At 35.3% G+C, this 15875-nt stretch overlaps 4 protein-coding genes and 1 long non-coding RNA gene across 7 annotated transcripts in view; 2 read left to right on the top strand and 3 right to left on the bottom strand.

Moving 5' to 3' along the window:
• LOC110230368 overlaps positions 1 to 2815 on the top strand; it is a 4743-nt gene extending 1928 nt beyond the window's left edge. The window contains exon 4 of the long non-coding RNA XR_002333468.1: positions 2737 to 2815. This is a non-coding gene — a long non-coding RNA (uncharacterized LOC110230368). The remainder of the gene's footprint in view (positions 1 to 2736) is intronic.
• On the bottom strand, positions 1561 to 4927 carry LOC9321336 (UDP-glucuronate:xylan alpha-glucuronosyltransferase 1). 3 transcript variants are annotated; one of them, XM_021033044.1, is made up of 5 exons: positions 4699 to 4927; positions 4372 to 4608; positions 3632 to 4251; positions 2761 to 3533; positions 1561 to 1987 (listed from the first exon to the last, which is right to left on the bottom strand). In XM_021033044.1, exons 1-5 carry the CDS (start codon positions 4773 to 4775, stop codon positions 1715 to 1717), a joined length of 1980 nt encoding a protein of 659 aa, XP_020888703.1. In that variant the 5' UTR covers positions 4776 to 4927; the 3' UTR covers positions 1561 to 1714. The 3 variants fall into 3 exon arrangements, with proteins under 3 accessions (XP_020888703.1, XP_020888702.1, XP_020888704.1); XM_021033043.1 differs by having other exon boundaries at positions 4372 to 4611; XM_021033045.1 differs by having other exon boundaries at positions 4690 to 4782.
• Positions 4928 to 8199: 3272 nt separating this feature from the next.
• Positions 8200 to 10813, bottom strand: LOC9321337. Its single transcript, XM_021030511.1, has 5 exons — positions 10035 to 10813; positions 9802 to 9951; positions 9535 to 9657; positions 9010 to 9449; positions 8200 to 8864 (listed from the first exon to the last, which is right to left on the bottom strand). The coding sequence occupies exons 1-5, from the start codon at positions 10663 to 10665 to the stop codon at positions 8229 to 8231; spliced, it is 1980 nt and encodes a 659-aa protein (XP_020886170.1). The 5' UTR covers positions 10666 to 10813; the 3' UTR covers positions 8200 to 8228.
• Positions 10814 to 12482: 1669 nt separating this feature from the next.
• LOC9321338 (uridylate kinase) lies at positions 12483 to 14893 on the top strand. Its single transcript, XM_002883097.2, has 7 exons — positions 12483 to 12805; positions 13024 to 13165; positions 13266 to 13319; positions 13730 to 13821; positions 14009 to 14235; positions 14329 to 14505; positions 14583 to 14893. The coding sequence occupies exons 1-7, from the start codon at positions 12606 to 12608 to the stop codon at positions 14693 to 14695; spliced, it is 1005 nt and encodes a 334-aa protein (XP_002883143.1). The 5' UTR covers positions 12483 to 12605; the 3' UTR covers positions 14696 to 14893.
• Positions 14894 to 14921: 28 nt separating this feature from the next.
• Positions 14922 to 15699, bottom strand: LOC9319211 (protein MKS1). Its single transcript, XM_002885226.2, has one exon. It carries the CDS (start codon positions 15583 to 15585, stop codon positions 14935 to 14937), a length of 651 nt encoding a protein of 216 aa, XP_002885272.1. The 5' UTR covers positions 15586 to 15699; the 3' UTR covers positions 14922 to 14934.
• Positions 15700 to 15875: the final 176 nt, after the last annotated feature.

A 15875-nucleotide genomic window follows, 5' to 3' on the forward strand; every position in this document is an offset into this window, starting at 1 on the left:
ACAACATCCCTAAAATTGCTTATCCAAGATCCGAATAGACTAAAACCGGGTCAAACCCGGATCCAAAAGAATTAAAGCAAAAAAGTACTGTAAAAATGTATATGTAGATACATGCTACCCAACGATCCGACAAGGACTAACTTTGGAATTCTAGAAAGTTAATAGATGTTGTACTTAATTACATCGATTAATTTGTATTGTTTGGCTATAAGTCTATAATCTGTAGTTTTGTATAAGGTATTTGAATTTTACTAACATTGTTGACTTTTTTATGTGTATATTCAAAAATGGCACATAAATACTACATGTGTTCCATCTATCTATATATACATTTTTGAATCACTTTTAACAAATAAATCCTGGACTTGGAACTTATTTACAATACAATGCCATTGGCATTTAATGTTTTAACAAAAATTTTCCCAAATCTAAATATTAATCGATTTTGTTACTAAAATTTAGGAAACTAAAAGAAAAAAATTACAAAAATCATTTAAATTTTTCCTAATTCTTCATTAAAAAAAAAAATTTGTTTTAGTTTTATGTTTTTTTTTTTATTTTTTCATATGTTTGATTATGTTTCTTGCCAATCATGTTTGTTTAATACAATATCACTCTTCTTGAGAAGATCGAAATTGATTTTATTTTATTTTGAATCACTTTTTTGGAGAGTATGATCTTCCTCTTATAGTAGTTCATATGTAGAAGCCATCCATCACAATTTAAAAAAAAAAAACACTCCCTAAAACTTTCTTTTCTGATTTTTTAATTCCGGCGTTCTAATTTTGTTTTTCTATATACTTTTTTCTAATTTGCAATTGTACAAAATAATTATCACTCCCTAAAACTTTTTTTTCTGATTTTTTTATTCCGGCGTTCTAATTTTGTTTTTCTATATACTTTTTTCCAATTTGCAATTGTACAAAATAATTATCACTCCCTAAAACTTTCTTTTCTGATTTTTATTAAATTTTGTTCTTTTTCTGGTAAGAATAAATTGTACATGTATTAGGTTGATATTGCTAATTCAAATAATGTTAACAAAAATGCCCAAATATAGGCTATATTAAAAGAAAAAACAGTTAGTCAAAAACACAAGTATATCAATCCCAAGTTATGATTAAACTAAATATTTATTTATAATATTTTTTACCCAAAACAATAAATTTATATATACTAAAAAATTTGAAGTACCTTTTTTAAAGTACTTTTGTGTTAGTAAAGTAAGAATTTACAAAGAATGTCATCACATTAAAGTCAAAAAACAATTATTATTTTTGAAATATTATTATTGATATATTTTAAATTTATAAAACATTATTAATTAAAATATCATGATACGAGTTATATAGCGGGACGGGTTTCGATTAATATAACATGGGTTATATCTATACTTTATTATTTTATCATCACTAATTTTTTTTAGTTACAACATTAATATAAAATTATATAACTTTAATACTAAATTAAAAACCATAAAATTTAATATTTATTATATATATGAATAAAACATTTGCTCCGTGGTGTACCACGGGTTAAATCCTAGTTTTGTTGTTAAACTGCAAAAAAAAATTGTTTTATTCAAATTGAACAAACTATTGTATAGGAAAAAATGTAGTAACACAGCTGATATATTTACCTAATCTCGCAGAAACAATTCAAATAAAAAAAATCTCATGAAATCCATTGATATAAAGTATGTATAAATATTGCGTCACAAGTTATGGCCGGGAAGTGACGATCTCCGGGCGGCGGTAATGGCCGGTGGGGTGGGAACAAAAGACTCGTAGTCGGTCCAATTTGATTCTCCCCAATGCCGCAACATACTTTTCCAATTACACAATTTATCGATGCAAATCTTGAATCTCGGGTCCTTTATTCTTATTTTCCAGTGACCGTCGGCATAATTCGCGGCCTCTGCTTGCCGACGATCATATTCCAGCTGTGCCTTTTGCTTGGATCGCAAGTAACAAAACTGGTGAAGTTCCTGCAAAATATATCATTTATGTTTAAGCGTTTATAGTCCAAAATTACGTACTAACCGTCACAATTTTCGTATAATTGGGAAACGTCTATACTCTAAGAGCATCTCCAACCCACCTCTATATTTGCTTATAAACTCTATTTTAGAGGCAAATTTGCTCCAACCCACCTCTATTCTCACCTCTAAAATAGAGATCTCTATTTTTTGCTCTATATATAGAGGATGATATAGAGAATCTCTATTTTTTCCCCTATAAATAGAGTTAAATTTTATAGAGGAAAAAATAGAAGAACACATTGGAGTAAAAATAGAGAAAACTCACCTATATTATAGAGATAGAGCTAAAAATAGATAAATACATTGGAGATGGTCTTATATTCTAAAAATTTCAGAAAACATGAAATGATTTTTTTAAGGATTTAATAAAAATTTATAAAATAAAATAAAAGACATTAAAAATTTATCTAAATGACAAGCAATGTGTGCAAAGTGCAAACCATAACTTGGTGCTTACGACCTAACTTCCAAGTTTATTAACCCACCAAGATTTTCGTATATTTAGAGATAAAATATGGTTGTTCTATACTTGGGTAGGAAGTAGTTTTTAATTTATATATTTATGCAAAGCTATGGAGATTTTTGAGAGGGAAAAAAAAAATGCTAAGCAGTGTCTCAACGCATGACTAACGCCTTATAATATTTTGAACATTGATCATAACATGAGAATGTTATGTGATTTTGAGTTCAATTAGGGTTTTGAGGGGAGAGTGAATCACCTCTGGCATGGCGTCGTGGACCATCCACCATTTTCGGTGAGCGATATCGGTAGCAAACTCAACAAATATGTCGGAGTTGAAGTTACAGTCGTAGTCACGGTAGCATAACCACGGCTTCATTCCCAGGTAATGAAGAACATAAAGAACAGGAGGCTCTGCTCCAAAAAGCTCTGTTTTCTTGCGTCTTACGTCATCTTCATCGCCAACCCAAAAATGCTTTAAGAAATTCATATGTTTCGGAATCCGGTGCCACCATGTGAATACCTCGTTTAAGTAACCTTGATCTCCTCCGTTGTAAGACTCAATCTCGTTTATATGTTCCATCAAAAGCTGAAACGTACAGTTGCAAGGCTCGATCACCATAACTCCTGAATTAAAGAGAGTTCCGTTGTTTCCTGTAGCTGAGATTTCAGGCATCGAGAACAGGAAATCGATGTTTCTCAAGATTAAGAGATCCGCGTCGATGAAGATGATTTTGTCGTAATCAGTCAGCTGCCATAACCTGAACTTGCTGTAGTTCCACTCGTTGTAAGCATCTTTCTCTGCTTTAGGGTTTCGAATCCTCTGTATCGTCCGGATTTGCCAACCTGCGGCTTCTAGTCCACTCCGGTGGTAACCGCTTATGTTATCATCGACAAGGATCACGAGGTCTCTCGTTGACCCGGACTGTCTTATGCTCTGAGCCGCCGCGATTGCACCACAGACGTAAACGTGAGCGGAGTGAAGAATCGTTGCGTAAGCTTCTCGTTTAGGGTTTCCTAAGCTTGGTCTCTCTGTAAAAATCCATAGATTAAGACAGAAACTTATCAATTTAGCGACGATCTTCAAATCCAAAAAGAAAGTAATGTCGGTATTCATTCATTTCTTGTACCTTTGATGCCGAGGGGAAGAGAGAGCTCACAAGAACCTACAGGAAGCTGAAGCTTATCTCTCAAGGTATCAAGATTAGGTTTATACAACCAAACATCGCCTCTCCGAGACACTAGATCTGTACACCGGAAAAGATTCGGAATCGGAAAGCATCTAGAGACAAACAACACATGTCCCCTGAAAAGCCCTTTGGCCGAAGCCGCCACCGTTGCAGCCGCCAGCTGTAGATGCAATCTCCCGACGTCTCTCGACCAATTTCCTTCTTTCCGACAAGGAAGCTTCACGACGATAAGATCAAGTCTTCTTGTAGGTACCTTAATCTTCGGGAGATTAGGACAAACAGGGACCTCTGTTTCTTGCTCCTCATCGATCCACTCTGGATAGAGTGCGTCCCAAGTCACGTTCTTGTCCGCGTAGTCTAGATTCAATACGACAACGTTTTCTTCATCCTTATTGTCGTTGCTCTTGGAAACTTCTCTCCATCGCTGAATCTCGTTCGAATCGAAATTCAAGACACCGATCGTACGGCCTTCTTCGATGCTCTCAAGGGTTTTGGTCACATCGTCCCAGTTTATGTCCAGATCCGAGACGTAACGAGGATCTTGTCTTCTCCATATCCATCTAAATTTCACAATATTAAGATAATATGTAAGAGATAGACGCAAAAGTAAATTTTTGCATTTTGACAATTTAAGGTCAAGAATGTTATAATGTTGGCGATGGAAAATGAAAAAGATTTACCGAGAAGAAGAGTGTGAAAGAGAATGATGATAAGCTTCAGGAGAATAAATAATGGTGAATAGAGTAGCAGAAAGAAGGATAAACAAGAGAAGCTTCACGATCTGAAACTTGCTGCAACAACAACAACTAGTGTTTTTGTCTTGTGTTGGAAAATTTATGATACTAAACGGTTTCAGCATATCCGATCTACCACTGCCTTTGCTATTTCTTCGGAATCTCCTCTTGCATATTGCTTCTCTGCTTAAAACATACAAAAACATAGTTAGACTAGGATTTCAGATTTTTTTAATCATTTATGAATTAGAGAGTAATATGTACACTAATTACATGGACGCGGAGAGGCGTCGCCGGGAGTCACCTCCGGTAGTAGCGGTGGCTGCAGGAGCAGCGGGAGAGTTTGCCATATAAAACTGATGGATTGAGACAGTAGAATTGGACAAGGAAGAGGAGAGAGCAAATATAGGTGAGACATAACGTCTCTTTTAATCTTCTTATATCACATTTGCTTTGTTTCTATTTTTGTTTTTGCTAGGAAATAAGAAAAATGTATTTTGCACACCCACCTTTTTTAATAAAGTTATTTTTGATTTTCTCCTTTTTAAGTTATGTGATTTTTTTTTTTTTGATAAAAAAGTTTTGTGATTTTAAGAAAATGTTTTGAATTGTGGATAATATTGTAGCTCTTTAGTTTAAACTCCATATTCTCAGTTTATGACTTTCTTATGATGGACATATGTCCACCAAATTTTTGATCATTTCTTTGTAAAGACAACCATAATTTATTTTCAAAATATTTTTTTTGAAAGGTTAAGCCATTGGATTCAAATATGTATATGGTGGAAAGAAATATATGATCTATCTTTTTTTTGCATGTACAATATACAGCTGGAGAAAGATAATGATGTACGCATGCATCCATGAATTAGTTAACAATTAATATATTGAAATGTTTTCTGGTTTTGGGTTTTTTGGAACATAACCAAAGATGACGTATTGTAATAACAAAGCAACCGTTACTATATATTAACAATTGACAATACTAATGTATAACGTTTAAAACCTTGGTGGCAAAGTAAGGTGAAGATAAGGTAACATAACAAGACAGGTAAGCTCAATACATTGATTCAAACTTCGCTTGCAATTTGCAAGGTTCGGAGGTCTTTTCAAGAACTGCTTCCACCAAACTTTTTAGTGTATTGAAATTGTATTTATTTATTGATTATTCTAAAAACTAATCTTGATTTTGTGGTTTAACTAACTCAGATTACTATAGAGATAACCACCACTTAAGCAGTGTAAGCTCATACTGTATTGTATTCTGATGACAACTGAATATTTGTATATATATATATATTTGCTTGTGAATATAATATAATGTTTGTAAGGAACTTGGTCGTTGGCAAAAGAAAATAATAATACAAGAGGAAGAGGAGCTTGTTCGGAAGAATAGAGTATATGGTAATTTAGTATTTCTTTGTCGGTCGGTTGATACGATTTTTTCACCTATGGATATAATTTTTTTCTTATAAAGAAAATGGGTTATATACATTTGAGCATATGATCCAGACTCCAGAGAGATTAAATCACAGAACCAAATTCTACAAAATCTTAGATGTTCACATTTTGTGTTTTACTTAATTTTCTTAATTTTGACAATGTACGTATTTGTAATTCAGAATCAAATAAAGTAAAAGAAAATCGTATATGTGAGGAAATATTATATGGTTTAGATGAAGGAATAATAATATAGCATAATTGATAAGATCCGAGAAATGTTACGAGATTAAAATGATTTAATTAATTAACTTCTAAGCTTCATTAAGACTTGGAAAAACAAAACAGGTGTGGGAACATATGTCAATCAGAGGACTGAAAGAGTAGCTAAACTGCACATAGGAGAAGGTGGGGACTCTAAAGACCAGATTTGCTTTTGATAAGAGCCTTGCACCCATCGCTACGTATGATTCAAGATATATCATATAATGACACAATTTTTATTCGAAATATCTTGTATAAATCTAAAAATAAAGACTCGCAATATTAAAACATAAGTTTATTCATTTGTGTTGGGATAGTATTAATCTTTACGCACATACACATATTCGAAATTTCGAATGAACATATGTTGTTGACAAATGGCATTGTATTGGAAGCAAAGCGAAGCAAAGGTATTTTCGTATCTTGTACATCTTTCCTTTCCAAGGACCAACACTTTCACCAAACAGTATTTTCTTGTTGACTATTAATGGAAAAAAAATTTGAAATATTAAAACTAAAAATTTAATTTAAATATCGATACAGTTGTTTGCAAATAATTAATTAAGATCAAAGTTCTAAAAATCGGGTGTTTAAGGTCTATTCATCTGAAAATACGAATATCGATAAAAGAATGGTTCATTGATATACCAATTACCAAATAAACGCCCGATTGGAACATTATAATATGGGTCTGACTGGTTTAAACGCAGCAGTTGCGGTTGCGGTTGCAGGATTTTGCGGAAGCGAGCGGTTGCGGCTTCAAGCGTTATCAAGCGTTTTAAACGACTGGTTTAGCGTTTGAAAATGGGTGCGTTTGCGGAAGTTTTATGACTGGTAAACCAGCGGGTGCGGTAGCAGTTAAATAAAAAAATGACCAAAATAAATAAAAAAATATTACAAAAAAGAAATAAAAACACCAATATATTATTATGATAATATTAGAAAAATTGAACATGCTTAATAATTAAAACCATAAATAAAGTACTAAATAATTATTCAAAAATAAAGAAATTTTGTAACAAGATAGTAGTTTATGCGTCGAGTTTAACATCAAAAATTGCATCATGTAATGGGACAAACTGTAAATAACGTTGAATTCAATCAAAAAGCAAGCGAGTTTCTATTCGAGAAAACAAATCGAAATATATATTCAATCAAAAAGCAAAGCAATTGTAATGAAAAGAAAAAAAAAACGATGCCATGAAAGATATTCAAAAAGTTACACATGAGGTGATGAATGAATAAAAGGATATATGATACTTACGTTTGGTTATTGATTTTCATCAGTTTGGGTGTAAGACATTGAGAGAATAAGGTTTCAGAATATTATTAGGGTTTCTGATGAGAACGTGTAACAAAGATGAAAGATATATATAGGATTAATATATATTATAATAATTATAAGTAAACGTTCGATTTTTTTTTTAAAAAAAAAATAAAAAATCCAACCGCTACCGTCCGCAATCGCAAACGCTCGCGGGAAGGAACTTTTGAAATTCAACGATTTCGAGCGGAAACAGAGCGGTTTCTATGATTGGTACCAACCGCTAAGAACCGCAACCGACCGCTAGCAACAGCTAGGAGGGTGCTAGCTGGAGAACCAATCAAGCCCTAAGTGCTACATATGAAAGGTAGGAGATAAAGAAACTAGTGTAGGTATTGGACTATTGGTGCATATTTCATGTTAAAACACACAGGGTTTGTGTTATAGCATGAATATACCACTGAGAAATTGATTGTCTTATTATTTTTATGTTTTTAAAGTAGAACTGTAGAAGTATAGCTGGTATGGACTTGAATGCATTACTAATCAAGAGAGGCCAACCCATTTCTTAAACACCAAAACCATAATCCATTTGTTTAGTTAAGACTCGCTTTAAACTTTTGAGAGCATTGCCTTAATAAGGAGTCTTGTGATTCTTCAAGAGCATCAAAATTCTTCTACTTGTAAAACAAATATATCTTTTATTTATGCAGCATCTCAACAACTTGATTAGTCCGTCTAACAAAAGAAATAGAAAACTCGGTCGAGAAACTTTCTGATCAAACCTAAGTGAAATAGTCTGTCTATAGAGTTATTAATTTGATCATCATTATCATTAAAATCTCGAGAAAAGTTTAAACATTCGCCGAGACTGGGGAGGCTTATCAAAAACTCTAGGGAAATAAGTCGAGCAGAAGATCTCAAGTAAAACCGGAAACTGAAGAACAACGAACATCCCCAGCGGAATCACCGCAAGAAACATAAATTGAGCCGAAACCCACGAGATTTTCTCTCCAACCAAAGTCATGAGCGTCACGACAAAAGTCACCATCATCGTCGCCATCGACAGAAACAAAGAAAAAAGACCCACGATCAGTTTTGTCGGAAGTGATCGAAGAAAATCCTCTTCACGGTAGCGAGACTTGAGAATGCCGAGGAACATGAGGAGAGACATACATGATGTGAAAAGAGAGATAGCGTCGGAGATGAGGAAAATCTTAAACATGTGCTTGTGGATGTAGAGTGGCATGCCATCTGAACGGTAACCTCCGGGGACAGTAAACGCCGAGGAAAACATCATTGTGGTGATTAGAGCGGCTACGACTGTGCAAGAAGCTGCTGTTTCTTTCATCCATTTCTCTCCTTGCTCCACGAGGTCCTTGTGTTGGTCTGTAAACAGAGCCTTTGGAGTTTTCTTCTGCTTCAAGTTAACCATTTTCCGATGCTTCGGTTGCACTAACCTCTCCACTTCCTGCAAACAAAGACAGCAATTAAAAACTCCTTCGATTATGGTCGGAGGAAAAAATCTCTAGATGTTGAAAAACAGAGTTATAATCCTAGATATTCCTGCATAAACAGTTTTTGTCTAGTGACCAAGGAATATAAATATGCATCACCTTGAACCATTGTAGTTCCCTTTGCATCTGAAGAGCTGCACCAGGAATGAGATTAAGCCGTGAGGCTGGGGCTCGATAAGCGGCATGATGAAGCATATTGTTATGGAATTTGTCCCAATTTGTAGCGAGGATGTTCTTCTTAGCACCCATATTGTAAATGAGGCTAAAGATCTTCTCTTGTCTCTGGCTTACCGCGTAGAAGAAGATGTTAAGACCACAACTATCTTTGAACCATACGATATCAGGATAATGCCTCATCATTTCCTCGATATACTCTACGATACCATTCTCTACCGCCTTAAAGAGAGCTTGGTTTAGGCCAGCGTTCTTCTGTTGGGCCGCGTCAAATTTTGGTATCTCTTGGCAGATACAGTCTAGTATTTCTTTGGCTTGAGCATGTCCTAGCTTCAGTTTGTATACACGTCTAATTATGTGTGGAACTGTCAATATGAAATTTTAATCTAAGATTGATAAAAATTAACAACGAGGGCTCACAATTTTGGATGGTTATAAATTACAGCTTACAAAGAAATTTGAGGTGTTTCAACAACTTTTCTTGAATCCGATTATGATCTTGTGATTTCCTATATTGATGTTGATGATGATTATGAACTTCATGCGGGTTACTAATCTTCTCTATGTGAACACCTTCAAGAGAAAAACCATGAATTTAACGATATATAACTCTCAATCTCAACAAAATTAAAGCCTAATAAAACGGAACTCCCTAATAATCATATAAACGTTATAGATAATCTTCTTTTAAATAAGCATAGTCTTAAGTATACCCACAAGAATAGATCCACCGTTGCCAAAACGCAAGACGGGTACCACTGGGGAACGCATGAGGCGTTTGAGCAAGCGCGATAATCGCTGTATCGTTATCACTGTCTCGAGTATAAGCCAACTTAGGATACCTCTGAATCAGATCCAAAGCAATACCTTTATACATGAGCCACATTAGCCACATCTCATGAACAAATAATAATACACGTACATTTATAGATCATCAATTAAGAACTTACCATATAATCCATCTACAATACAATTTGTCACGAGCATCGCTCCATTCTTACCCTTGTGTTCATCTGAATCATCACAAGGATCAAGATCACTGAGAGGTGTGTGATTGTAAAGATACTCAACCAGATGTTTGTGACCGTACAACGAAGCCACCACGATTGGTATATGCTCTTTCGCATTCCGAACACTAACCAAACCGGGACATCTATTCACCAAACACTCTGCAATTCTCACAATCCCACCAGTGGCAGCATAACTAAGCGCTGTGTAACCATTATCGTTCTTGATCTTTAACACTTGCTTTGGATCATGAATTCTTCTAATGATCTCTTCCACGATCTTGATGTGACCCGACAGAACAGCTTTATGGATTGGTGTGTCTCCGTTAGAGGTTAAGCTTGCGGTTAAAGCCTCAGGGTTTCGGTCCAAGAACTCTTTCGTCGCTTCCAAGTTTCCACTGTCTATGTTCTTGAAAAGGACAAGATAGGTCGAGTTCTCTTGTCGTATCTCGCCTTGTGGTAGCTCGGCTGCTTCATCGATCTGCATACTATCTGATCGAAAACTTATGCGGCCTGTTTCTGTTCGTAGACTGTCTGCTCTGAAACCTCTTGGATAACCTTTTTCGGTATCCATTTGTCGGTTTGCTTCTACCGCAAGAAACCTAGTGGGATGTGCTTGTTTAAGTGTGAAATTGTTCTTTTATAATTTTTGTAAAAGCAAACAGAGCTTTCCGTTATTCTAACAGAGAGACATGAGTAAAGGTGTTACAAGAGTGGTGACTTCTCTTTGAAGGAAGGTTTCAAGGACAAAGAAAAGAGAGAAGGATTCAGGTAATTAAACATTAAAACTGTAAGACGAATGATCGATCCTTGACCATTGGTACTATCATGAAATATTTCAAGATTTTCATCCTTTTCTTTTCTCTCGTGTTTGTTACTTCAAACTTTTCCTAGGAATATTTAAAAGATTAAGCTTTAGTGTTACACAATTTTACGTCGTTGAAAAGCAAGGAATTTAATTTCACTCTTCTAACAATGTTAATTATATGCAGTAAACTTTAAAACTTGAACCTGATAAGAAAACTCATAAATTTTCAAGTCATTGAAATGAAAATAGGAGTGCTTTGTGGTTCTTCACTTCTCTTCTAGGATATAAATGTATTTCTTTCAAGAGTATCTATAAAGGATGACAATAGAAGATTCAATAATTAGTTCATTCTCTTAAATACTATTTGATATTTTTTATACATGTGGAAAAGACAACTCCATCATTCACTATAATTAAACTATTTATTTTTAATTTTTTCTTTTTTTTCTTCCTTTCTTCTTTTCTTCACGATTATGTGCAGACCAAAATCAAATTTGTTTGGGTTTTGATTATGTGAATACCAAAATCAAAATTGTGGTAGATTCTGTGATTTATAGATGGTAGTGGTGATAATGATACCGGTGGCGATAGATGATGATGATACCGACAGTGATAATTTTATCGGCGGTGGTCGTAGTTGAAATATCGGTGGTAGTTTCAGTGATTTACAGGTGGTGGTGGTGATGATGATATCGGTGATGATGGGTGATGATGATATCGACAGTGGGAGAATGGGTTGTCGATGGCAACAACCATTGTTACATTCTTCTGGGTTCAATTTCATAAACGGATAACAATTTCATTAGCAACGTATATAAAAGGCTAACATATCTTAAACGTAACAATTATATTATCATGATAAATGAATACGCTAATGTATAAGTTAACGGAAATAATTAAATTACTAAAGTAAATAAACCGGTTAATACATAAGTTAGCTGATATAATCATATAATAAATATTTTAACACGATAAATATTAGTTTACCATGTAACTTATAAACTTATCGCGATATAATATGATTTATCGAAAATTGAGTCATAATCGAAAATTTGACCGAAACTATTATCTGAAATTTATGTCTCGTCGATATCTATTTTGTTATAACGGTAAACAATTTGTTACATGCGGAGGGGTATTTTTGTCCAACTTATACAAATTGATGAGAGAGAACTAATTATACAAAAAAACATGTATATATTCTTAATTTTTCAGTCATCTGTGTATTTAGATTTAATTGACCCTTCTTTCAAACCCATTAATCAATAAGAAATAAAAGAGTGTGATTATTAAAATATAAGAAAATATATATATTTGTAGCTACTTGTTAAATTAAATGTAGTGCACTAAATTGGTGTTCAATTAAATTTGATTAAATAATACATTTTCTTAGAAGTGTATATATATAACATATGTTAAAATCTTAAAGACATTATGATATGTATCAAAATCTTAGAAATATATTTAGAATTTAGTGAAACTTATTCGTTTTTGTATGATAAGATAACATTAAATATAGTGAATTATTTGGGGTATTGTCAAAAATTAAAATATCAAAACAGTGTCGAACTAAAAACGGCCAAGATTCATTAGTAAAATTACATTGGAACCAGACCTTATCTTCGCAAACTCAAACGCCGTATTCGCCGGCGACGATTCTCTACTGAATATATCAGTAAATCATCTCTTCTTAGATCTCTCCGGCAATGGCAATTCCGTTGCCTCTCACCTCTTGCTCGCCAATCTCAACTTCTTCTTCTATTTCCCGAACCTCCTTCGTCCCTCTCACACCTCGCAATCGTACTTTCTTCTCCAACCAGAATTGCAGCAGGCGTGTACTTATCAGCTGCTCTTCTTCAGACAATGGTTCATCTCCAGATTCCATGAACGGAAGCGGGAACGGGAGGTATTATTGATCTTCAATTTATAACAGTATGCACACCAGGTGTTTGTGGAAATTCGTCAATGAAAACACTTTTGGGTTTAGGGTTTAAGACTTTATTGAAATATATTGCAAATTTGATTTTTTATTGTTTTGGTTGAGGTAAATCTTAACCCATTTATGAAGTTTGGAACTTTGGCTGCTTTTGTTAAAACTCTGTTGCTATCATCTGTAATTTTCAGTAGCTTAAACGGGCAGACATCTTTTCCACGAATGCCTTCCTTTGATGGAGCATCCAAACCACCGCTTAAATGGAGAAGGGTTTTACTCAAAGTCAGTGGAGAAGCTCTTGCTGGAGACGAGGAACAAAATATCGATCCAAAGGTTTTTGTGATGCCAAAAAAATAAAAACACCTCCTTGTTTCTGCTTTTTTTGTTTACTGTTTCCTTCTTCAGAAGTCTCATCCAGTTTCCCATTTATTAGGTTACTATGGCGATTGCAAGGGAAGTTGCAGCAGTGACTCGACTTGGCATTGAGGTTATTCTCGAAACGCTTCATCCAAACATTTTTGTTCTAGTTGTAATTGTGTTTACTGTGACCATGGATTCAACACTTCTTAGTTATCAGGCATTAAGCTTTGAGTCTTTCCTAGACGGGTTGATTGACAAAGTATGATAAGTGCAATTTCTTAGTACGTGAAGTATTTGATGATTGCTTGTGTAGAAGTAACCAAATAGGCTGAAAGTCAATTAACTCAAACTTACAAGAAACGGGAGCTTAAGTTAAGGGGTGGAGATTTATGGGATTACACAAGCTAAGATTAGAAATTTATTATGCTCTAAACATGCTATACGTGCAACGGATGATGGGTCTGGGTCATTGAGAATACTCATTGAAATGTTGTGTGTGCTGTGCTCTGTCTTGATCTTCTTACGCCTTTACAATAGGTTGCAATTGTTGTTGGAGGAGGAAATATCTTTCGTGGATCTACCTGGGCTGGGTGCAGTGGCCTTGATCGCTCCTCTGCTGATTATATTGGGTAATCATATGCACTCTTGACTCTGGTGCCACTCAACTCTGTTTTTCTGAACTTTTACGCCTTTGTGTCAAATGATCTTGTTCTTGCCTTTCGTGTCAAATGATCTTGTTCTTCTTACTTGGAGAAGATCTAGAATTTTCCCCTATTGGAGGTTTTTGGTTACATTGGTTTATCTGAAATTTGATAGGATGCTGGCAACTGTGATGAATGCAATATTTCTTCAAGCAACAATGGAGAGTATTGGCATCCCAACCCGTGTTCAAACCGCTTTCCGCATGTCAGAAGTAGCAGAGCCTTACATAAGAAGACGAGCAATTAGGCATCTAGAAAAAGGAAGGGTTGTTATATTTGCAGCTGGAACAGGCAATCCATTTTTCACCACCGATACTGCAGCAGCTCTTCGATGTGCTGAAAGTAAGTAAGAGGTGATTTCCGTTTTAAGTTTGCTCTAATGATTCATTTATCATTCACATCATTAAAAAAAAAACCTTTTCGCATTGGACACAGTTAATGCAGAAGTAGTGCTGAAAGCAACAAATGTTGATGGAGTGTTCGACGATGATCCTAAAAGAAACCCAAACGCTCGCCTTCTCGACTCACTAACTTACCAAGAAGTAACCTCAAAGGACCTCTCTGTAATGGATATGACTGCTATCACTTTGTGCCAAGAAAATAACATCCCAGGTTTGTTTTCTAAAACACTCTCTCAAACCTCGAACCCCATGATCATCTAAAATACAACAAGAATGCTTATTTTGCAGTTGTGGTATTCAATCTATCGGAACCTGGAAACATCGCAAAAGCAATCAAAGGAGAGAGAGTCGGTACATTGATAGGAGGAACTTGGAACTCTATTGTTACAACTACTACATGAAGGATCTTCTCAAAACACAAACTTATTAGAGTATCTTAGGTCAGGAGAATCTTATAACTCCTGTATATATAGTTTGCAGACAAGTTTTACTTTCTAGGAATCTTTCTGAAATTTTTGAAAGTTAATTTTTATACATGAAGCTCATTTTAAACCCTTTGGGCTACATTGGATATTTGGATATGTCAAAATACATAATACGTTAAAATTACAGAGCAAAATGAAAAATCTAAACTTTTTCTCTAAGGATCCCAGATATTTCTAAAGACATCAGCAAATGTTGGAGAAGCGACCAAACTAGCAAAACCAGGACTATACATTAATCCCGCCGGCGAGAATAATCCCGGTGGTATAGCCGGCGAAAACATCCCACCTTGATGATACATCGGAGAGAATATCCCGGCAGAAGCTGTTGCTAACATCGCCGGAGATGGCGAGAGTATTCCCGGAGCATAACCACCAAATTCAGCTGCTTCTTCCATAGTGATTTCCACCGTCTCATTTCTCGCAGCCGGTTCTTTTCCTCCTCTTGGACTAGCATTCTCCGTCGACGCTAGCCTCGCCGCCGGTGAAACATCTCCACCGCCGCCAGATTCGAGGAAAACTCCAGAGGAGATCCCTGTGAGTCGCTGGACGACGTTCATGAACTCCGACGCGGTGGCGTGTACAACCTTGGGGGATACGGCGTAGATAACCACCGGCTCTCTAGGAATATACGGCGGAGGTTGGTCACGATTTGGCGGCGGCGCAGGGTGTTTTGGAGGTTTCTTGATTTTGTGAGAGTCTTTGTGGACACTAAGAGGTGAAGGACGAGGACCACAGATCTGAAGCTGCCGCTTCTGGTTCTGTTGGTCAGAAGGATTGCCGCCGGCAAAATACTCCGACGGATCCATTAAAATTTGGGAGTTTCTTCTCAGAATCGAATTTTGTTTGTGTTTGTTCTCTGTTTGGTTTTTGTGAATTGAATGTTTGGCGACTGAGAAAATTGACCAAAACAACAAAAAAGAAGAAAAAAAAAAGTCATCAGAACGATTAGTTTGACTTTCAGAAATGTTGACTTTTTGTGTCTCCAACCAAACTGTTACAGCACATGCTCAATTAGGAAACTCCCATTCTTGTCTTAATGTCTTAAAAAATTACTAGGAAAGATCTTAGGAATCAACATTATCAACGGCACACAGTT

Source organism: Arabidopsis lyrata (genome assembly GCF_000004255.2).
Source record: "Arabidopsis lyrata subsp. lyrata unplaced genomic scaffold ARALYscaffold_3, whole genome shotgun sequence".
Lineage (NCBI taxonomy): Eukaryota > Viridiplantae > Streptophyta > Magnoliopsida > Brassicales > Brassicaceae > Arabidopsis > Arabidopsis lyrata.